Source organism: Telopea speciosissima, chromosome 10, assembly GCF_018873765.1.
Source record: "Telopea speciosissima isolate NSW1024214 ecotype Mountain lineage chromosome 10, Tspe_v1, whole genome shotgun sequence".
NCBI classification, from domain to species: Eukaryota; Viridiplantae; Streptophyta; class Magnoliopsida; order Proteales; family Proteaceae; genus Telopea; species Telopea speciosissima.
In genome coordinates this window covers 41,486,457-41,504,519 of record NC_057925.1, presented here as the reverse complement: position 1 = coordinate 41,504,519, position 18,063 = coordinate 41,486,457, and the positions used below count along the sequence as shown (strand labels likewise).

The 18,063-nt window shown below is 41.1% G+C and overlaps 1 protein-coding gene across 1 annotated transcript in view; it reads left to right on the top strand.

The window, feature by feature from the left end:
• Window positions 1–17,010, top strand: part of LOC122642758 (calcium-dependent protein kinase 2-like) — a 31,301-nt gene extending 14,291 nt beyond the window's left edge. Inside the window, exons 8-9 of the mRNA XM_043836337.1 lie at window positions 16,508–16,607; window positions 16,688–17,010. Of these exons, the coding sequence (XP_043692272.1) occupies window positions 16,508–16,607; window positions 16,688–16,765 (178 nt within the window). The 3' untranslated portion in view covers window positions 16,766–17,010. The remainder of the gene's footprint in view (window positions 1–16,507; window positions 16,608–16,687) is intronic.
• Window positions 17,011–18,063: the final 1,053 nt, after the last annotated feature.

Genomic DNA, 18,063 nt, shown 5'->3' with positions numbered 1-18,063 from the left:
GTTGGGGCTTTATGTTAGGGTTGGGGTGTTGTACCAGTGATGGTGGTGTGGCAAGGGAATCGGGTAGTGGTGATGATGGTTGGGTATCAAGTTCTGTGGATGGTGTAGTAAGGGTTTCTGTTGGTAATGTGGCTATGGGAGTGTCAAGGTCGTTGGATGGTGTTGCAAGGTGCTCGTTTGGTAGTGTAGATTGAGAAAGGGGATCAGTAAATGTTTCGGGTTAGGGTAGTGGTAGAACGGGGTGCCATTGGGTATGGGATTTGACAATAAGGTATAAGGGAAAATAGTTTCATGGAAAATAACATCATGGCTCACATATATCTTTTTAGTAATGAGATCTAGTACACGATAGCCTTTTTGGCCATGGGGGTACCCAATAAAAACACCTGGGGATGCACGCTTATCGAATTTATGATGAACAGTAGGATTTCTCCCAAAAACAAGGCATCTAAAGACCCGGAAATGGTCAAAATGAGGTACCTTCTTGTAAAGGATTTCAAAGGGTGTTTTCCCATTTAGGACCCGAGTGGGAAGTCGGTTAATTAAATAGGTGGCTGTAAGGACACATTCCCCCCAAAATTCCAATGGTAGATTGGATTGAAAACGCAAAGCCCGAGTAACATTGAGAAGATGCCGGTGCTTTTGTTCGACGACCCCGTTTTGTTGAGGGGTATGGATACAACTTGATTGTTATATAACACCTAATTGTTGGAAAAACGCATGGGTATTGGTGTTGAAAAATTTCAGTGCATTATCAGATTTAATGCATTTGATAGAAATATTGAACTGAGTTTTGATCATTGCAAAGAAATTGGGTAATAATTGGTTAACCTCAGTTTTTTAAATCATTAAAAACAACCAAGTACTCTGGGAAAAATCATCAACAATTGTGAGAAAATAATGTGCACCATATAAGGTTTTAGTTCTATAGGGGCCCCATATGTCAACATGAATTAAATCAAAACAAAGTGTACTAGTAATTGAACTTAAAGAAAATGGAGTCCGTGATTGTTTGGTAATGGACAAACTGTGCAGATGCACTTCTTTGAAATAGAAATTTTAGAATCAATGTTATTCAAATGGGATTGGGAAAATGAGCCAGGGTGTCCCAAGCGCTAGTGCCATAGGTCAAAGTGTGCCCCTTTAGAAACTGCAGAAACAAATGGACTAGCCCGAGTAAATTCAAGGATATAAAGTCCACCATGCCTTTACCCGTCGCTAAAGTCCTCTTCGTTTTCGGTTCCTGAAACACACAAGAATCAGAAGTAAAGGTGATGAGAAATTTCAGAGTAGCTGTTAATTTGCTAATTGATAGAAGATTATATCGGAAAGATGGGACAAGCAGAACATGATCTGAAACAATTTCAAATGTCAATGAAATAGCTCCTATATGAGATACAGGTACTTGGGAACCGTTTGGTAAAGAAATTGGTGAGCAAGAATGATGGGCATGAAATGTGGTAAATAAGCTGGAATCAAAAGTAATATGATGGGTAGCCCCAGAATCCAATATTCAAGTAGTAAGAGGAATGTAAATCATTTGTGTTACCTGCCATGTTTACTAGAGGATGGTTACCCGACGGAATGAGGGACAAAAGTTGTTGAAGCTGTGCAGCTGTGAGAGTGGGAGCCGAATCAGTAGTGGAATCTATAGTAGCAGCAGCCACTAAAGATGGTGATCGAGCCGGCCTTGCAACATTGGTCTGGCTGAATCGTTCAGAACCAGTCCGGTCTTTCCACCAATCGGGGTAACCATGTTTCTTGAAGCAGCGTGAATCGGAATGACCATCTTTACCACAATGTGAACAGTGGTAGATGGGCTTGGAGGATGAAGAAGTGGAACGTGTGGTAGCCATGGCAGCAGGAGTAGGCAAAATGGCATTAGGGATTGAACATTGGCGTTCTTCCTGTAGGAGCAAGGAATATGCCTTATTGACAGAGGGCAAAGGGTCCATGAGCAATAGTTGGCTACGAATGGCTGCATAAGATTCGTTCAACCCTTGTGAAAAATCCATGAGATAATCTTCTGTGTAAAACGTCTGCAAAGAGGTGATAGCACAAGAAGTACAAGATGGTAGAACTCGTTATGAAAGGAGCTCATCACGAAATCCCTTGATTTTGGTAAAATATGCAGCTATGGAGTCGGTGCCTTGAACTTGATTGGAGATAGCTCTGCGAATCTCAAAGATCCGTGGAACATTCTTCTGTGAAAATCATTCATGTAGGTCTTTCCATATGTCTGTGGCTGAGTCGATCCACAAAATGCTTGAGCAATAGAAGGTGCAGTGGAATGCACAATCCATGAGCGCACCATGCTATTGCAACGCACCCAATGGGTATAATCGGTGGATGAAGAATCGGGTTTGGCAAGAGAGCCATCGAGAAACATCAACTTATTCTTTGCCTTGAGGGCCATAAGCATTGAGCGATGCCAGGTGGGATAATTATCCCCATCAAGAAGTGGATTGACCAAGGAAGAACCTGTTTGATCAGAAGAGTTTAAAAAATATGGAGAAGTAGGAGATAATGGCACCACCGAAGGTGTGGCTGAGGGTGTTGCATTGGAGGTGTCTCCCATTGTAAGAGATGAATGAAACAAAAGTAAACTTGGAGAACCGAAGGAATTGGGAAATTCTAAGTTGAGATTGAACGAATATGGGAGAGCCTAATGGATTGGAAATTCCAAATTGAGATTGAACGAATATGGGAGAGCCTAATGGATTTGAAATTCCAAATTTGAAATTCTAAATTTGAAATCCCAAATTCAAAATTCCAATGTAGGAGGATCTACCTAAACTGATACCATGTTAATTTGGTATCATGAATATTTTGGGCTAAATTAGCTTACTTTCCATCAAGAGATAGTAGGGTATTTATACATAAAATGATAAGGATCTGGTGGCAAGATTGCCTCCCTAATCTGAGGGATATGATTCCCTAGGTTAATACAATGTAACTGTACAATTCAAAATTCAAATGTTGTACACTCATACATTCCAAAAATAACTACAAGGATAAGGCTGAATTGATGGCATGCGTTGGCATGGATAAGAATATATCCATGAATCTCTTGAATAATCATCAACAAATGTAACAAAATATTTAAAACCCAAATTGGAAGAAACTGGGCAAGGATCTCAAACATCCGAATGTACTAAAGAAAATGGATTAACAAACCGTTTATTGACTCTAGGGGGATAACTCACACGATGAAGTTTCCCAAACTGACAAGGCTCACATTCAAGGCTAGACAGAGACACAAAACTAGGGTCTAATCTTTTAAGACTCTCCAAAGATGGATGACCAAGCCAACAATGTATTTGGTGGGGGGGGAGCGACACTGGAGCACGCAACCGATTAAGCATCTTCAAGCAAAGACAGCCCCCTGACTCCTATCCTCTACCAAATGTATTCCTCGTAGCAAGATCCTGAAAGATACAAGAATCAGGATAAAAAGTCACGGAACAGTTAAAAGCTTCGGTTAATTTACTGACTGGCATAAGATTAAAGGGAAAATTGGGAAGGTAGAGAACAGAGGATAACGATAGAGATGAACTAGGACAAACAGTGCCAGTGCCTTTAACCTTTGCTAAAGACCCATCGACTAAAGTAACACTGGAAGATGAAGGGGACAAAGAAGAAAAAATACCTCACATCCCAAACATGTGATTAGATGCCCCTGAATCAATGATCCAGGGACGGGAGGTAGCAGAAAGACATGCAGTTGCATTACCTATCCTCACTAGAGTAGCAATGGAAGAAGTAGGCTATGAAACCTGGAACTGATTGTATCGTGCAAATTCCTCCTTTGACATTACCACAACCTTTCCCTCAGAGGGTTGAGACTGACGGACTGAATCACTACTCGTGGCAGAATAGCAAACTGCTGAGTTGCTGGTTTCCCATGGAGCTTCCAACAAAACCGTTGAATGTGATCCGGTTGGCCACAATGATGACAAGTTCTTACATTACCCGAACCATCAAAAGTAGTACCAGATTGGCCAACACCCTGCTGAGTTTGGTCCCTTCCTGTGCTACGACCACCACCACGGCCACCTCCACGTCCACGGCCATCTCCACAATGTCCACCATCTCCACGGCCACCTACACCAGCCACTGATTGAGACACCAGGGCAGAACTCTCGGCTGTAGGTGTAGCATCACGAGAACTCTCACGGGACACTCGAAGAACTCGAGAAAAGGTATTCGTGAGTGAAGCAACAATTTCACTATCAAGAATTTGTGATTGAACTGACTCAAACTCCTGTCCCAGTCCTCCCAAAAAGCCCATAACAGCCAACTGCTCTCTTTGGGTCTGCATCTGTTTCACATCTGAAGTAATAGGAAGAAGTGAGTTTAACTCCTCGTACATTCTCTTGAAATCAGCAGAGTATTGGGTGATTGACCGTCACTTTCCCTCAGTCCGGTAGAAGTCCTGAGACAACTCATATATGCGAGACAAGTTGTTTTGGCCAGAATACAAAACACCCAAACCCATAATTCTTTCACAGTATCAATGTGAGTAACCAAATCTACTATATGGTTCTCCATCGAATTCAACATCTGCCCAAGAATCCGGGCATCAATAGTATCTCAAGTTGAATCATCAGTAGGTCTGGTTCCCGTCAAGTGAGCCTGCTGATTACGACCTGTCAATACAAGGTTCACAATATTCCTCCATTGCTGGAAGTTTGTGATACCCTCAAGTTTCTTCTCTATGATTCGATTGGAGGATGAGGAAACCACCTCCGTAACTACTGCATTCTTCCTATCATCATCTCCCATATTCTCCTTTCTTGAAATTTCCACAAAAAATTGTAAAAACTTAACAAATATTTACTCATACACACAATCGGCAACCTGCTGCTACTCAACTGATCAAATAAAACACCTCTCACCAATCGAATCACCACCAAAATCACACTAGTACCTTGCCGCAATCAACACTACACATAGAACTTCAAAAATATTAAGCAAACATCCAGCTGAACTTGGAAAACATAAAGTAAATATCATTCTAGTAACCTACTGCCATCAATTATTTCACCAAATTATCATAAAGTCCTTTGAAAATCTGCTTTGGTATTGTAATAAAAGCAGATTTACAGCATCATCACCAAAACTCAATCCCCAGCCAAGAACAGACAAAAAGGAGTGGCATTTCCCCTGTTCTGAAGATCGCAACCTCTGGTTAGGAGAACCAGAAATCGTAGAAAAGAAAAGAGAAGGAGAATCTCGCAAGTTGTGCCCTGATTTAATGGATCATCTCTGATATCATGTAACCTGGGAAGTTAGAGAATGAAAGGAAGAGAAGAAGAGAGATGAGAAGAAGAGCTCACATAACCGTGAGCAGTCTAATTGATTTCATAGGGAATGAGATGTACAAGACAGTAAAAGACCACCTTACATAACTTGAGGCTAAGAAGGCTCTCGGTATTAGCGCCAGGTGCTAATCCCGAGAGCCACTATTGGCCTACATACTAATATCTAACAATAATAATAGAAGCAGAAAACAATCTTCAAGGATGAACTGCAACCTTGATCTGCAAATTTGATGACTGCAATTGATCTTCACTCAATGGAAATAGTAGAGTTGAAAAGAGGATGTTAAGTGTGCGGATCTTGGTGGAGAGAAAATAGAAAACAAATAGAAAAATAAGAGAAAAGAAGGAGAGAAAATAGAGATTTGGCTTTACAGACGAAACCGGGCGTCCTAGCGCAATTGGGAGGTTGCCAATCCTCTCTCAAGATAAACTCAAGAATTAAATTAAGATTTTCCCCATTCCCTTACTACTTCATTCATCAATAAGTACACGGATTATCCTAACTACCCACTTCCCCACTCCTACAATTTCTCCCTACAACTCATCCTACTTTTGATAACTACATATAATAACTAACCACAATCCCGTACATACATATAATTAATAATAACTAACCACAGTTACAAATAACCACACCCAAGCAAGAACCGGCACATAACATTTGTTACGTGGATCAAGGTTAGATTATTGCTTTGGTATATTTTGGTTAGTTATTTGGTAATTGGTGGGTTAGTTAAGGAGTGAGTTGTAAACTTGTAATATGTGGGAGGAGTTGTAATGGAAGTGGTAACTAAACCGTAGAAGTTGTGTAACGGCTGCCTTTAGCCGCCCTATTTGTTAGTAGGATCAAATGGAAGGAGGCAGCTTTTGAATCCGTAATTTCTCTTAGAGATGAGGTAGGCTTCCTCACCCAAGCCAGATGCCCTTGTTTTGTCTGTAAAGCAAACGCCAAATCCCTATTTCTTCTCTCTCTCCCTATTATTTCTCTATTTTATTTTTAGATTATCTTGCACGTATCAGAGGAACCCTAGTTTATTATCAGTGTCATCAACTAGAGCCTAATCTGAAGTAGTATGCAGCATAGGGTGCTGCGACCCTTAACAGGAACATTGTAAGACTTTCAAACCAGAACTGAGAATGTATAACTAATTAATGGAATGCTCTGATATCATGTAACACAATTGAACTTGTAGAGCCAGAGAATGTAAGAAGAGAAGAGAAGAGATGGAAGAGAAAGGGGAACTGCTTAGGAACAGAACTCGATACCTTGCATAGTAGTCATTAAATATAAATCTTGATTAAAAAGAATCTCCCTACTATCGAGTTACAGAATATACCCCACGGTATATAATTAACATAATCAATATGCAGCACACATATACTTGGGATTTGAAGCCAATGAGGACTTAAAGAACCTCCTAATGATGTTGAAACCAATCTTAAGGTAGAAAAGTGCTGATATAGAAAGAGCGTTTTTACACGGCCACACACGCTAAAGGATCCCAAAAATCCAACTCCATTACAGACCGTTAACCGAATTTTAAAATTAATAAGAAAGGACCTCGATTTTCTGTAAAGCTACGCCATTAAAACCTGTACCATCAGACCCACATCAGTGACATCACCAACCTCTCCCTCACTCCCTGTCTGCAAAACTCACTTCCCATCTCCCTTGCTCCGCTGTTATCGCCTTCATTTCAGATGAAGGTTGCAGAATTTCCTGGTAGAGGAACCCACTCCCGCAATCACCGCCCCTCCTTGTAGTCGATGTTCCTTGGACTGTTGTTGCGTGACTGTTTAAGTTTGAAGGCAGTGGCTGGTTGCGTGAGATATATCTTTTCTCACGTTACATCTTTTCCTTTTATTTATTTATTTAATTTCCAGCTTTACTCCTCATTCTTTGTCTTAGTGGTGTTGTTGGTTGCTATTTAAAGTGGGATTGATTTCTATGATTTCCAATGTTACCCATTTCTTTATCACTAATCCTCCCTCATCCATATTTTACATACTCTTCCTCTCGTATCACTGGTTTTACCTTTCTGAAATTGGGTATTTTGACCCGATTTCCGCATCACTTGGAGATTGCATGAAGTAATAACAGAATTGCCATTGGGCTTATATATTTGCCATATTATTGATTTAGGGGGCCCTCGATCCCGTCAGTTTGGGATTTAAAATTTTTGGACGATTGGCACTTGCACGACAATTATTTTTTACCATGGGGGGGAGATTGGAAATTATTTATTGGGATCTTACTTGTGTGGAGATTATTTCTACCGTGAAGGGGTGAATTGGAGATTATTGGGATCTTGTTGTAGCGTTATTCTTGATTAGTATTGGATTTTTTTTTTGTGATGCTCATTTTTTGAGATACTGATTATTGGTGGTCATTATTTGTCCACATGTAATGCTACACATGAGTGGGACATTGAAGATTATTGTCTGCTATTGAAGATTATTATTCTCTTATCTGCTCAGTCATCAGCTCAAGACTATTTTTATCTGAAGATTACTATTATTTATATGTTCGTATCCTCAACAACAATTCATGTTTATTTGGTCTATATCAACATGGTGTTGTCTGTTCTGCAGTAACCTATACTACCTATCTAGTGCGCAATAACCTATACTGCCTATCTGGTTCACAGTAACCTATACTGCCTATTTATTATTGTATTTTTCATTTGAGACCTCTGTTTGGGGCTCAATGTTTGCCTTTGTTTGAGCAAAATACTACCTACTACTAGCCTTCTTTGTGAGGTGCTACCTACTACTAGCCTTCTTTGTGAAGTGCTTTTGATATTGCTGTTCCTGATTTGATATTGTGGATTGTGGTTAGTGTTCATTACCACCTATTTTGCTCATTGTTGATTGGATTTTGTTATCAAAACCTGAATTCTGAGAATGCTTGAATGATCAATGAGATCAGTCAAGCTCTCTATTTATAATAATAATAATAAAAGAGATTACAAAAAAGAAACACTGTTCACGTGAACAGTGTCACAACCCAAATTACAACTCTACCCTTGTTCAAAAGTACATAAATAAAGCATAAATAAAATACCAAAAGTACCCTTATAATATTGGGTAACACATCTCAACACTCCCCCTCAAGTTGGGGCATAGATATCACACATACCCAACTTGACTAGGCTAGGATAAAACAACTTTCCAGGCAGTCCCTCGGTGAAGACATCAGCAAGCAGATCAGAAGAAGTCACAAAGGGAATACAAATCTGTCCATCTTCTAATTTCTCCTTGATGAAATGCCTATCCACTTCAACATGCTTGGTACGGTCATGCTGTACCGGGTTGTGTGCTATGCTAATTGCAGCCTTGTTATCACAATATAGTATCATAGGAAGGCGAATAGGAATACTCAGATCTTGTAGTAGACCTTTAAGCCAAAGTAACTCACAAATCCCTTGTGCCATAGCTCTAAATTCAGCTTCGGCACTAGAACGAGCAACTACATTTTGCTTCTTGCTACGCCAAGTGACAAGATTTCCACCTACAAAGGAGCAATACCCAGAAATAGATTTTCGATCTGCAGAACCAGCCCAATCAGCATCGGTGTATGCTTCTATCCGTAGGTGACCATGTGAAGACAAAAGAATGCCTTTTCCAGGAGCTGACTTCAAATAGTGTAGAATGCGAAGAACAGCCTCCATATGTGAAGTGTAGGGATTATGCATAAATTGACTCACAGCACTCACAGCAACAGCAATGTCTGGATGAGTGTGTGAAAGGTAAATCAGCTTCCCTACAAGCCTTTGGTAATAGCCTTTATCTACAGGCTCACCCTCATTTTCCTTGAGACGAACAGTGGGATCCATAGAAGTATCCAAAGGGTGGCAGCCTAGCAAACCTGTTTCAGCCAACAAGTCTAGGACATACTTTCTTTGGGAGAGAAATATGCCTTTTGAAGATCTGGCCACTTCAATCCCAAGAAAGTATCTTAACTTCCCTAGATCCTTGATCTCAAACTCCTGGCCGAGGAAGGTCTTCAACTGTCTGATCTCATCACCATCATTGCCAGTAACCACTATGTCATCCACGTAGACTATAAGAACAGTGAGTTTTTCACCAACCCTCTTAATAAAGAGTGTGTGATCAGCATTACTCTGTTTATAGCCCACAGAAATCATGGCCTTGTGGAATCGACCAAACCAAGCTCGGGGTGACTGTTTCAGCCCATACAGTGCACGCTTTAGCCGGCACACTTTTCCTTAATTTCTGTCACAAGAGAACCCTGGTGGAATGTCCATATATACCTCCTCCTCCAGTGCTCCATTTAGGAAGGCATTTTTAACATCTAGCTGCTGCAAATCCCAACCAAGGTTGACAGCACATGATAACAACACACGAACTGTATTCAGCTTTGCAACAGGTGCAAAGGTCTCCTGGTAATCAATGCCGTATGTCTGAGTGAAACCCTTGGCCACGAGTCGTGCCTTATACCTATCCACAGTGCCATCCACCTTCTGTTTCACCACAAACACCCACCTACATCCAACGGTTTTCTTCCCAGGTGGAAGAACCACAAGCTCCCATGTGTTATTTTTTTTCAAAGCTTCCATTTCTTCCATCATGGCTGCCTTCCAATTTCCATTTGATAGAGCTTCCTGCCAATTGTTAGGAACACGAACAGAAGAAAGAGAAGAAATAAAAGCACGAAATGATGGGGAAAGGGAGTCAAAAGACACAACATGAGATATGGGATGCTGAGTGCAAGTTTTGACACCTTTGCGAAGGGCAATAGGCAACTCTGGAGAAGAAATATTACCTGGTGGAGAGGCAGGTTTTGGATCTAGGTTCGGCAACTGGATGGGTACGGGAGCAACAATTGATTGAACCTGCTTATGTTTCCTTGCATAGGTCTTCATTTTGCTAGCATCAATCATACCCTGAAATTCACTAATGGCCCTCTGGACAAGAGTCTGGGCTGGTGTGGTTTGCTCCCCTTGTACAAGAACCTCTCCCCCTGACTCAGGGGGAGGAGGAGGAGGACTAGAAGGAGGCTGAACGAGCGAAGTAGGCTGAATAGTAGGCTGAATAGATTTAGCCTCGTCATGAACCAACTGGAGTGGAGGTGGAGAGTCTAAAGTCAACACATCTTCGCTAATACTCACCCCTTGAAGATGTGGGGGACACATAGTAGGAGATACTCTCATGAAACACGACATCCATGCTGACAAAAGTCCGGCGGGATGGAGGGTGATAGCACTTGTACCCCTTCTGTGTGGCAGAGTACCCTAAGAAAATACACCGAAGACTATGTGGGTCAAGTTTGCCCGGGGACCTTGTATCCCTGGCATAGCAAATGCAGCCAAAAACCTTAGGGGGAACAACAAAGGAGGAAGAGCCAAGTAATAGCTCAACAGGGGGTCTAGAGTTAAGGACCCGACTGGGCAGCCTATTAATTAAATAGGTTGCAGTAAGAACAGCATCCCCCCAATAAACGGAAGGGACATTACGGGCAAACAGAAGAGCACGAGCTACCTCCAAGAGGTGGCGATTCTTCCTCTCAGCCACACCATTTTGGGCCGGAGTATCCACACAACTGGTCTGATGGAGGATGCCATGGGCAGCCAAGTATTTTTGGAATTGACCTTCCATATACTCTCTCCCATTATCACTCCTTAAAGTCTGAACAGTGGCATTAAATTGAGTTTAAACCAGCTTGTGAAAGTGCTGAAAACAAGAAAAAACCTCATTTTTATTGTGCATAAGATAGACCCAAGTGAACCTGGAATAGCAATCAATAAAGGTGACATACCACCGATGACCCGAAAGTGAAACTTTTCGACTAGGACCCCACACATCAGAATGAACAACATGAAATAAAGAAGATGATCTTTTATTAGAAGTTGGATAATTTGAACGTGTCTGTTTGGCCAAGACACAAGGCTCACAAAAAAAAATCTTCTTTATTACATGAAGTACTTAATGCTGGAAATAAAGTAGATAGGGTACCTAAAGGGGGATGTCCTAGTCTAGAGTGCCATATGTGTAATTCAAGAGAACGATCTTTGGGGAACAAAGCCTAGAAGGTAATGCTGCGTAGATGTAGGATCTCCATCAAGCGGTACAATCCGCCATGCACTTTACCCGATCCAATCGTCTTCCCCGAGTCCAGTTCCTGAAAAACACAATGAGTAGGAAAGAAGGTCACTTTACAGTTCAAAGATTTGGTGATACTACTAATGAAGAGAAGGTTAGTGGTAAACTTGGGAATATGCAACACAGAAGATAATGTCAAAGAAGGGGAACAACTAATGGATCCTTTCCCGGATATGGAGGAGAGGGACCCATCAGCAATCTTAACTTTGTCCTTACCAGAAGCAGGAAAGTAAGTGTTAAAAATACTGAGGAACTCGTCATGTGACGTAGTCTCCGAGTCTATAATCCAAGGAGTGGAAACTACCGATGCACAGCTGACCAGCAAAGGAAATACCCGCACGGGCAAAGAATGAACCCGAATTGGCAAAGCAGATGTAGTAGAGGCAGCAGATGAAGTCAACAGACGCCGGAGAGCTTGAAGTTCTTCCTGGGAGAAACCGATGTCAGTAGTAGGAGCTAGAGCTACACTTTCAGTGTGATTGGCTTTGTTTTTAGACTTAGCACGACCTCTTTTGCTCTCAAAATCAGCAGGCTTCCCATGAAGCTTCCAACACTGAGCCTTAGTGTGATAGGGTTTGTGGCAATGGTCACACTTCATAGGCTCTTTAGCAGTAGCATTAGCAGCAACAGTATCAGCAGAAGTGTCAATAGTGGAACCAACAGTCTGTAAGGCTGATCTTTCAACCTTAGGAGTAATCATCATAGCAGCCCTCCTTGTCTCTTTACTGTGGACATAGGAAAAAGTTTCCTCCAAAGTGGGGAAAGGAACCCGTACAAGAACCTGCACCCGAATAGGATCATACTCATCATTGAGTCCAGCCAGAAAGTCATAGACCCGAAACTGATCTACATATGTGTGGTAGGCAGTAATATCCGCAGCAGTAGTAGGCTGAAACCTAGCATAGTGATCCAGCTGTTGCCATAAGCACTTGAGGGCAGCATAATACTTAGTGACTGTCATCTCCTTCTGAGTAGTGTTTTGAAGAGTTTTCTTGATCTCATAAACCTGAGCACCACTCCCTGAACGACCATAAGTACCCTTGACAGCAGTCCATATCTGAGTAGCAGTGTCAAGGAGAAGATACTGACTAGAGAGGTCAGTTGTCATGGAGTTCAGAACAAAGGACATCACCATTGCATCATTGGCAGCCCATTTAGTACGGGCAGCACCTTCTTCAGTGGGCTGTTTGGTGGTACCAGTAAGATGGCCAGTGAGTCCCCTACCAGCCACAGTCAGGGATAATGATCTGGCCCAAATTAGGTAGTTGGTACCATCAAGCTTGATGGCTGCAGCATAAGGAAGGAAGTCATTCCTAGTCTGATCTCCTCCAGAAGTAGCCGAGGTTATCTCTGAGTCACCCATAGGACAGCTAGACAGATGTCGAACCTTGAGGTGAACAAAAAAAACTGATCTTCAAAAAAACCTTGCTAGGCTGAAATCGATTATGAATTCTAAAATTCTGATCTGCAGGAAAAAACTGCACTAATTGGTGTGAAACAGTGGTCGATTGCAGCAGTATGAGTAGGGAATTAACCCACAAAAAAACTCCCCAAACAGCAGCCCAAAAATTCCAAATCGATAATGTGTCAGGGTTTTACAAAACCCTGACAGTTGAGATCGATAAGAAGGGAAAAAAAGGGGCTGAAGCTTTGAGGTCTTCAATTGATAATAATCGAAGTATGATAGATGCTGTCTGAAGCCCTGCCAATGATGCTCCAAAAGAAGTAATCGATCTTCCAAGAGTTGTGAGATCGATTTCCAAAAAAAGGTTGAAGCAGTCCAAATCGCAGAGAGATAATTGCAGCAGCTATCGATCAACTTTTAGGGCATTAAAATTGAGGTGGATTGGAGGGCAGCATTCGAACCATAATTGGATCACCTCATTAGTGCTGCCCTTGAAGGGTTGAGAGAACCAAGCAAAGAGAAAGGAGAGAGAGAGAGGAAGTCAATGAAAACAAGGGAAGAGAAGGAATCGATGGAGAGGGGAGAGTTTTGAAAACCCTAGATCAGAGAAGCTGCTCTGATACCATGTTATCAAAATCTGAATTCTGAGAATGCTTGAATGATCAATGAGATCAATCAAGCTCTCTATTTATAAAAATAATAATAAAAGAGATTACAAAAAGGAAACACTGTTCACGACACTGTTCACGTGAACAGTGTCACAGCCCAAATTACAACTCTACCCTTGTTCAAAAGTACATAAATAATAAAGCATAAATAAAATACCAAAAGTACCCTTATAATATTGGGTAACACATCTCAACAGATTTGTTAGACATGACGGTTATTATATTGATGTTGCTAATGATTTGTGTGCTTGAGTTGATATTTCTACCTAAATGATGCTTCTCTCTCTCTCTCCGTGCTCACTGCATCTACAATTGCTATTCAAGACTGGTGCTGCTTTTTTCTATTCTTATTGGTCCAAGCTGGAGCCTTCTTTTGATATATGTATACTCCAGCTTGAGGGGGAGTGTTAAAGATACTTACGATGGATGGTTTTGTTCTATCTGTCTATGTTCATTATAGTGTCCTATTGTAATTAGAAATAGCTTTCTACTATAATTAGGATTAGTCGTAGTTTAGTGTCCTAATTGTTCCTCTATTTTCTAGATCTGATTCCTAGTAGGATGAGGAATCCTTGCTCTGTAATACTACTTCAATATAAATAAAGGAATTGGGGGGAACTGCTGAGTATGGATTCTGTCTCTTAGCAGCTCCCCTTTCTCCCCATCTTCTCTCTTTTCTCCTTCGGTTCTCTGGTTTCACATATTTAACTCTGTTATACTAACCATGTTCATTCCTCACCACTTCTCCTAGATTCATTTTAGTCCTACCTCTGGCTCTTTGAGTTCCTCTAATCTGAACCGTATCACTCCTTATTAGTGCATTCAAAGGTTTCCCTTGTGCGTCCATATCCCCACCTCATTTCAGCTAACTCCTAAATTAGCTCTAATTTGTTCATTCTTTACGTTTTTCTTTTCTATTTTTACCATTATTCATCTCAACATCCTCATTTCAGGTCTATGAAGTTTGTTTATATGTTGTTTCTTCATTACCCAACATTCAGTTCCATACATCATTGTTGGTCGTATGACTGTCCTATAAAATTTCCTTATAAGTTATAAAAGAATATGTCGATTACACTAGGGGTGTCAACCATTTGGTTTTGGCTGGTTTCGGTCGGACCGTAATTGGCCTTGTGCAGCAGATTGCTAAGCCCATGACAAACTGAATAACTTGTTGGTCTACAATTGCCAGCACCATGGCCAACTGATAAACAGTGAGTCATAACCGGGCTTTCTCAGTCCTTTACACGGTTGCCACTTGCCAGTGTTCCACCCTCACTGGGAGAACTTGTTACACTTGGTCATCATCATCTCCAAGTCAGGACCCTGAACATCAAAACTGATCGATCCCCTGAACCACCAAAGCTGAACCCCAAAGCCAATTGATACCCTGAACCCCGAAAGCAATCGGTCCCCTGATCCCCAAAGGGATGGGATGCATTTTGAAGCCGATTGATCCCCTGAACCCCAAAGCTGAGGGGCTTATTACCATTTTGAAAGAAACCATTTCAGCTGGAGTTTCGGAGAGCTTCTGAGAACTGAATTACTGTTGCTCGCCAATACAGTAGCAATAGTCGCCTACAATTACAGCACATTTCCTAACCCAAATGAAAGAGAAAAAGAAATCAATCCCTTCTCAGATTCGACACAGATTTGTAGGAACTTCAACTTTCCAATCAATTAATATATATATATATATATATATATATATATATATATATATAGAGAGAGAGAGAGAGAGAGAGAGAGAGAGAGACCCTACATTACACAACACTCCAGATGCACCACTCCACTTCATCCATCCTGCTCTACTTCTTGATGATATATATATATATATATATATATATATATATAGATAGAGAGAGAGAGAGAGAGAGAGCTAACCCTTTACTGACCTACTAATGCAAAAGCTAACCGTTTACCGACCGTTTATTAAACGTCAGTCCATTTTCCGGCTTTAACGGTCGTGTTCGAGTGGGCCTACTGGAGCAGGCCACTTGTTGACACCCTAGATTACACAACACTCCAGATGCATCACTCCACTTCATCCTACCTGCTCTACTTCTTGATGCAACATCGTTCTCTAATCATAAATTTTTTTTTAGATTGGTACCTATTCTTTTGGGGAGGGAGAGAAGATGAGAACCAGGAGGCTTGAACCCAAGGCCTGGTAGGGTAGGCTTTTACGCTCCACAATTCTACCAACTGCGCTAGGCATTCAGTTGAAATTGTAAAAACCGCTTCCTCTAAAAGGCCGACCTTGTAGGAAAGGGAGGAAACAATATGTATATCATACAGGAGCTCTAACACGGCGGACTATCCAAAGGGGGACACGGGTGGATAAATAATTTTTTAACAGAAATCATCAGACATTTCTAAATAATTTTAGGGAAAAAGAAAGCTGCCTAGTCGTGCAGAGCCTGCGCCCAAACACAAGCGCGAAATTACCGCCCTCCTAAGATATAAAATCCCGTCCATGTTGATGCCCCTGCGTGCTCTCCCCCATACTGGTGCAGGGACCACGCGACCAGGGAGCGATCTCTTTCGCGTAATTTTATTAGTTAGAATCTTGAATAACCCCCTGCTTTGGACATTATTATTTATACCATTTAGGTGTATTGTGGCTATGCTTCTGCTCGTCTGAAAATTGGAACCATGATATTGCCTTGATAATATTGGTTACCTTATGTTGTGTTGCGCATCGGGTTTACTTGGGTTCTTGTGTGGCCTTTATCTCTTGATGAAGTGGGTCAAGTACTCAGTATTCCTGTATAGTATTGACACAGTTGCAGTCTTACGATGATTTAGTGGAAATTTGGAGATGCGTAGTCGGTCGCTGGACCTATTAAATTGAAGGCAACAAATGATTTGGCTAGATGTAGAAAATGCCATGCAACCAAATTTTGGGGATTGTAGCATTACCATAATCCACTCCAGCTATTGATCCCCCCCCCCCCCCCCTTTTTTTTTGTTTGATGTCCTTGAAGGTTTATCACGAGAGATGAATTGGAAACAGCCATGAAGGAGTATGGAATGGGTGATGAAACCAGCATCAAGGAAATAATACAGGAAGTGGACACAGATAATGTAAGTTTTTTCACCATTTTGGAATTCTATTGTTCTGCTATTCAAATCATTAATGGGTACTGATTCTATTGAACCTACAGGATGGAAGGATCAACTATGACGAGTTCTGTACAATGATGAGAAGTGGAGTGCAGCAACATCCGGTGAAGCTTTACTAGTTTCACCAATGACCGGCTCTGCATGTTTGAACTAGTTTGCAAATTACATTTAATTTGATGACCAGGTCGACCAAACCATGAGAGTCCAACTCAATGGCTCCTGGAGAACAGTCTCATCAGAGGTCTAACATATGTTGCTGATATTCAGTGGATCCTTTTGTAAACTATCTTCAGATTTGTTGTGATCTTCAATACAAAGGGCCTTTTGCAGTGTTCGTAGTTGGAGGTGTATAGTCTTTCAAGAATATGTAGTTTTGGGAAGATTTTCTTCTTAGATGTGGTTGTCGGCGGTTTTTCTTTTCAATTTAGCACTGGATTTGATTTTGTTCATGTAAATTTAACTTTTACTTGTTCTGATTTAATAGGAGCGTTAAAATTTGTTCCAACAGTTTTAGAGTTCTTGTGCTTTTTTCACATATTCGTTTGGTACTTGATAAAAAAAAAAAAAAAAACACTTCTCTTTACACTATGAAGCCATCAAGGTGGATTTTCTCCGACTCTTAGATGTGCTTTCTAGTGTCTCACAATGGAAACATTTTGCAGGTTACTCTTGTTTAAGATAGGTATATGAAGCTTTATCAAAGATTGCGATTGGATCTGAACATAAAGAGCTAGGAGAGTCTTTCCAAATGTCTCCAACCTTGTTTCACGCCCATCTCATTGGTCAAGGTTCAAGCTATAAACACTTTGATCTTTCCACAAAAAAATGTTTGAACTTGTCTGTCTCCATAAAGCTTTTGTTTATATGCTAATTTTTAGTTTCAGACCTCTCTTCATTGAATGACTTATTTATGTTCAAGTATATCAACAAATTTGTATTGGGGGACCTTTGGATATTGGTGTGGTGGGGATCAATTTTTCTTAGTGTTCTTAGAGAAGAGACTGCTGGAGACAACTAGTATAAACTTTTGAGTTTGAGTTTGATAATGGGCAATAGTGAGATTGCTTTTGGTGGGGTTGGGTTTCCCACTTTCTGGCCTATTGGTTAAGGCCTGCAATGGGAATTTTGGTTCAGATGCTAGTAGGTGAGTAAACTCTGCCAATGTTTGCTGCCAGTCCCAAGTTCGCAAAAAGGACGGTTGGCGTATCAAGTTGGCAGCCGACATTGAGAAAAATTCTAGTCAAACCCTTTTTACATGGATTCTAGAATCTTACATTATCAACGTTATGCTAGGTGTTCTCCGCCAATTTAGTTGACCCATTTAGTTGGGATAAGGCTGAGTTGTTGTTATGCTAGTAGGTGAGTAGTGCTGCTTGCCCCAAGAAAAGAATATGCACAGAAAGGCAGCCCCTAAGCA